The sequence below is a fragment of the Colobus angolensis genome, unplaced genomic scaffold (assembly GCF_000951035.1).
Source record: "Colobus angolensis palliatus isolate OR3802 unplaced genomic scaffold, Cang.pa_1.0 Scaffold4, whole genome shotgun sequence".
NCBI classification, from domain to species: Eukaryota; Metazoa; Chordata; class Mammalia; order Primates; family Cercopithecidae; genus Colobus; species Colobus angolensis.
In genome coordinates, this window is record NW_012117376.1 from 5,507,636 (window position 1) to 5,514,116 (window position 6,481).

The window sequence follows — 6,481 nt, forward strand, 5'->3', positions numbered from 1 at the left end:
ATTTATAATTTATAAATATTTTTTAAAATCAGTAAATTAAACTAATGCTGTTTGGGAGAAGTAGGAATCTGTGTGTATTTTCCAAGGTGACTTTTTTATTGCAACCACTCTGAGAGGAATTGTATTTCTCCTGATGTATATCAACTTTCAATTGGTAGCAATTATAGTCAGTGATAAGATACTAAAAAAAATCTTTCTGCGGTTTCTGAATTTGCTTTTAACTAGGAAGGCACACAGGCAGATGCCATGAAATTTCCATCTTCCCAATCTTCTCAGCCTTCCAGGCTTTTAAAGAACAAGGGCATATCATGCAAACCTGTCTCACAGACCAAGGCCACTTCTTGCAAACCACATACACAGCACAAAGAATGTCAGACCGGTATGTATCCTTGTGTGTTCCCATGTACAAAGCTTGTTTTCTGGCTTGTTTGTTTTTATTTTTTAAAAAAGGAAAATAAAATAATTGACAGATTCTTAAATGTGAAAACATTCCTTTTCTTGGCTCACATACTTTGAATACTTAATTTATTGCTTTCGTAATTATTAACACTAATAACCAGCTATTATAACAAGCTATTATAATTACTAACATATAGTTTTAGTTGAAAGCATCAATGATTTAACCTGTTTTTTTTTAAATACTGCGAATTCAATTGTCAGTTGCTAACAGTACAACTAATTTATCTGAGGTATTGGTGACCGTGAAAATTGTTTGAGCTTATATTTGAAAAAGTTGTAAAATATTACTTTTAATCCAACTACCCTTAGATTTTCAATTGCTTTAATAGTCTACTGTGCCTAAAGCATTGATTTTTTTTTTTTTTTTTTTTTGAGATGGAGTTTCACTCTTGTCGCCCAAGCTAGAATGTAATAGCATGATCTTGGCTCCCTGTAACTCCTGGGTTCAAGTGATTCTCCTGCCTCAGCCTCCTGAGCAGCTAGGATTACAGGTGCCTGCCGCCACAGCTGGCTAATTTTTGTATTTTTAGTAGAGATGGGGTTTCACCACTTTGACCAGGCTGGTTTTGAACTCCTGACCTCAGGTGATCTGCCTGCCTCGGTCTCCCAAAGTGCTGGGATTACAGGCATGAGCCACTGCCCCCGGCCTGATTTTTGTTTTTAATAATAATTTTACTTCATAGAATATGCTGTATTTAAAAGCTTAGTCTGTCAACAAGTAGTAAGTTTTTATGTAGCGTACCTTTATTTTGGTAGAAGTCAAGGAGAATCCTGTTTTCCTTCCTCAGGAAATTTATATTCCTATTAAAACAATATATTCTTTGTACTTGAATTTATATTAAAAAACATTCACACATGGAGAGTACTGAAAGATCTGTGGGCATCTGTGTGTGTGTGTGTGTGTGTGCGTGCGCGCTTATGTTTTGAGTTTTAGATTAAATATTGAATTGTCGGTCGGACGCGGTGGCTCATGCATATAGTCTCAGCACTTTGGGAGGCCAACATGGGCAGATCACCTGAGGTCAGGAGTTTGAGACTAGCCTAACCAACATGGTGAAACACTATCTCTACTAAAAATACAAAATTAGCTGGGCGTGATGGCACATGACTGTAATCCCAGCTACTCAGGAGGCTGAGGCAGGAGAATCGCTTGAACCCAGGAGGTGGAGGTTGCTGTGAGCCAAGATCGCGCCATTGTGCTCCAACCTGGGCAACAAGAGTGAAACTCCATCTTTTTTAAAAGAATAAATATTGAATTGTTTTCTAACAATCGAAATTATTTTTTCATTTGACATTGCATTGGAAACATTATTCCATATCGATGTAAATTTAAATATACATTGAGATTCTTTTTTTCCAATTTTTATTATTTTATTTTATTTCATTTTATTCAGGGGGTACATGTGCAGATTTGTTACCTGGGGGTAACAAATTTATTCAGGGGATACATGTGCAGATTTGTTCTTAAAATAGAATTCAGTGTATATAATATAACCAACTCCATAAAATTGGAAATTTAGATATTTATAAGCAATGTTGGGTTAAGCTAGGTTAATGGATCTTTGTCCACTTGCCTAATTATGTCCTTAGGATAAATCCTAATCAGTGGAATTATTGATTCAAAGACTATCATCGATTTTTTTTTTTTTTTGAGACAGAGTCTATCTCTGTCGCTCAGGCTGTAGTGTAGTGGTGCGATCTCGGCTCACTGCAGCCTCCGCCTCCCAGGTTCAAGCAGTTCTCTGCCTCAGCCTCCCTAGTAGCTGGGATTACAGGTGCGCGCCACCATGCCCAGCTAATTTTTGTATTTTTAGTAGAGACAGGGTTTCACCATCTTTGCCACGCTAGTCTTGAACTCCTGACCTCGTGATTCACCCACCTCAGCCTCCCAAAGTGCTGGGATTACAGGCATGAGCTACAGCACCTGGCCCAAACATATATTTAATATATGGGAATTTAGTAATGATAGAGGTGACATTTCAGATCAATAGGAAAAATATGGATTATTTAATAAATAATGCTGTGACAACTGAGTAGACACATGGAAGAAAATATAGATTTGTACCTCACAAAAAAATAAAGTTCAGATGGAGAAATACCTAAGAAATTGTAAGTATGTAGACAGAAAAATATAGGAAAAAATTTTAACAGTGTAGAAGTCTTTCTAAATATGTCACAAAACCCAGAAGCCATAAAAGAATCAATGGGGAAATTCAACCATATTTCAAAATCAAAAGACAAATGACAAAATGAAAAGGTTACATACAACTCATGTTGCAAAAATCTAGTTTTATTAAATAGTAAAGAGCTTCTATGGGCCAGGTGCGGTGGCTCATGCCTGTAATCCTAACACTTTGGGAGGCCAAGGTGGGCAAATCTCCTAAAGGCAGGAGTTTAAGACCAGCCTGGCCAACATGGCGAAACCCTGTCTCTTCTAAAAATACAAAAATTAGTTGGGTGTGTTGCCACATGCCTGTAATCCCAGCTACTCAGGTGGCTAAGGCACGGGTAGTTGCTTGATCCCGGGATGCGGAGGTTGCAGTGAGCTGAGATCACGCCACTGCACTTGCGTCTGGGTGACAGAGCGAGACTGTCCCAAAAAACAAAAACAAAAACAAAAATAAAAAATCCCCAAGGAGCTTCTGTGAATCATTTTAAATGCAGGTAGGAAAATGGGCAAAAATAACATATGCAAAGATATTTAACTTCAAAACGAGAGAAATGCTGGTTAGAACTATGGTTTAATCAGATTGGCAAAGAAAAATGATGGGTAACACTGCTAAGGTATTCTTATTGCCAATAGGAGTGTAAACTGATAAAAGTGCTGCAGAGGGCAATTTAGTAGAACCTATTAAAATTTTAACTACCATTTACCCAGAAACTCCATTTTTAGGAATTTATCTTTCAGATACATTTTGTACATTTATGAAATGAAGCATGTACAAGGATTTTAATCATAGCATTGTTTGTAGTAGCAGAAGCTTGAAAACAACCTAATTATTTCACTAGTGGTCAGGGCCGTGGTGTATTTACTCTTGAGTTATTGTGTGAATTAGAAAAAAATAGCTCTATGTGGGCAGGGTCTGAAATGTACCCTTTTTGAATTTCACACCTATTTATATGGCCTGGCACGTGGAGTTGCTGTGCAGGCATACATAGTGGCCTTGTTGAGGCTGTAGTTAAAACTGAACAAGGTATATATCCCTAACAATGGAATATTACACAGTTGTTAAAAAAGAATGTGGCAGCTCAGTATATGCATACATAGAGCAGTCTCAAATATCATAAGTAAAAAAGACACAAGATTGTGTAACATGGTGCCATTTATGCTACACACACATACACAATTATATATATGTGTAGACTATCCCTGGAAGACAACTAATAAATGGGTAATAGTGGTTGCCTCTAAGGATAATTGAATCACTAGGGGAGAATTTTAAAAGGGAAAATTATTTTTTCATTGTGTATTATTTGAATCTTTGAATTTTTTGGCACATCTGTTAAACATGCATAGAATTTTTTTTGAAAAGATAAGGGAAAATGATAATGAATATGAATTGAGAGTTCACAGAAGAGGAACTACAAATAATGCTTACATGTGAAAAATACCTAACTACACTAAAGTAAAATAATTTTTCACTTATTGAGAAATAACAAAATGTTTGGTAATACTGTATTGACTAGGATACTGGGAAAGGCCCACATCTGTTGAGAATGGTCACATAATTTGATATAAGGTCTATGGAGAGCAATGTGGCAGTACCATCAGAATTAACATTGTGTATTTGGGACCCACCAACAACACTTCTAAGACTTTATTCTGTAGATAAACTAGCACATGTAGAATTAATTTAGGTCTAAACATACTCATTGTAGCATTGTTTATAACAGTAAAAGATTTGTAACATCCTAGATATGTTCATCAGGGATTCTTCAGATTACTTTTGGTACATTTAATAATGGAATACTATGCAAGCTGTTATTAGGCAGCTTTATACAATGTTGTGTAAATGGACCTCCAAGATAGTTTGCTAAGTGATGAGAGCAAGGTTCTGAATCTTGATAATAATAGGCTACACTTTGTAGTCAGAAGCAACTTTGTTTGATTACATAGACCATCTCTAGAAGGATATATAGTAGTACCGCTTATCTGTGGCTTGAAAATATTAAATGGAAAATTCCAGAAATAAACAATTCATAAGTTTTAAATTGTGTGCCATTCTGAGTAGCACGATGAAATATCATGCCATTCTACCTGGGATGTAAATCATCTCTTTGTCTAGCATATCCACACTGTGTATACTACCCATCACTAGTCAGTAGCCATCTGAGTTATCAGGTCACAAGAAGGATGAGTACAGCACATTAAGATATTTTGAGAGAGACTACATTCACGTAACTTTTATTACAGTATATATTATAATTATATTATATATGTTATAATTACAATATACATATTGTGTATGTATATACAACCCTGTATACATATTTCAGGTAACATAGTGGTTGCCTGAAACCATGGATCATACCAAACCCTATATACATATATGTGTGTATATATATCACACTTAGCACTTATCACTACCTGGAATTATATATATACACACATATCTGTGTGTGTATATATGTATACATATACATATATTATGTATATATACATATACAGTATATACATATATACTATGCCTATATATGGATATATACATATATCCATAATATATCCATATACATATATACACATATATACATATATGTGTGTATATATATAGGGTTCAGTATGATCCATGGTTTCAGGCAACCACTGGGGGTCTTGGAACATATTCCCAGCAGATAATGGGGAACAACTGTATAAGAAACTGGGAACAGTGGTTGTGTTCAAGGTTGAGTCTGGATAGATGGCAGTCATTCATGTATATATTACTTTAATTGCAGAAACGACAGTTATTTTTGCACCAACGCAGTACTTCCATACCTTTTGAATTTTGCACTGAGTTCATGTATTACTTTTGTTTAAAGTAAATTTAAATACAATCTCCAGTGGCTTCCCATCAAATTTAAAATACAATCCTAATTTTGTTTTTAACTGAGACCTTCCAGATCCTATATAATTTAGTTTCTGCCTACTTCTCCAAATGTATCATTCTCCCGTTGCTTACTGTCTTTCAGCCTTGTTCTTGTTGATGTTTCTAAAGCATGCCAAGCTTTTTCCCACTTCAGGGTTTTTGCACCTATAGTCTTCCTGCCTGAACTCTTCTGACCTTAGGCCTTTGCATGGCTTACTCTTTTGAATAATTCAAAAGGTCTCTGCTCAGATGTTTACTTTGAAATTGCCCCTCCTCCATGCCATCACTCTCCATTCCTGTACGGTGCTTTATTTTCTTCATTGCACTTATCACTACCTAGCATTATATATTATTTGTTTTACTTGTTTATTGTTTGTGCCTTCCTCTAGAATGTAAGGCTCATAAGAGCAGAACTTTGTCTTGTTTTCTGCTGTATCTCCAGGGCTTAGAACAGTGCCTGGCTTGTAGTAAACATTCAGGAAATAAATACTGAGTGAATACGCATGTTTTAAGTACATTCCTCCACTCTGTTGTTTGTCCTGTAACTTCGTTTTATAAAGACTTTTGTTTACAGAAGTTTTTATTTTTGATTAAAAAAATTTACTTTTTAAGAGCTTTATTATGATAGGCAGAATAGTAGCCCCCCCAAAAGATGTCCATGTCCTTGTCCACAGAATCTGTGAATATATTACATTACATGGCAAAGATGAATTAAGGTAGCAAATGGCATTAGGGTTACTAATCAGCTAACCTTAAAATAGGGAGATTATCCTGGATCATCTGAGCAGTTTTAAATTTTGAGGTACTCAAATGTATCAACTTTCTACTTTGATTGACTCTTTCCTGTATTATTTAAGAATACTTGGCCGGGCACGGTGGCTCAAGCCTGTAATCCCAGCACTTTGGGAGGCTGAGACGGGCGGATCACAAGGTCAGGAGATCGAGACCATCCTGGC

The 6,481-nt window shown here is 35.9% G+C and overlaps 1 protein-coding gene across 2 annotated transcripts in view; it reads left to right on the top strand.

The window, feature by feature from the left end:
• The window catches only part of ZMYM6 (zinc finger, MYM-type 6), a 49,311-nt gene that overhangs the window by 38,398 nt on the left and 4,432 nt on the right, over positions 1-6,481 (top strand). For both annotated transcript variants that reach the window (XM_011955359.1, XM_011955360.1), the window contains one exon: positions 226-379. In XM_011955359.1, coding sequence (XP_011810749.1) covers positions 226-379 — 154 coding nt within the window. The remainder of the gene's footprint in view (positions 1-225; positions 380-6,481) is intronic.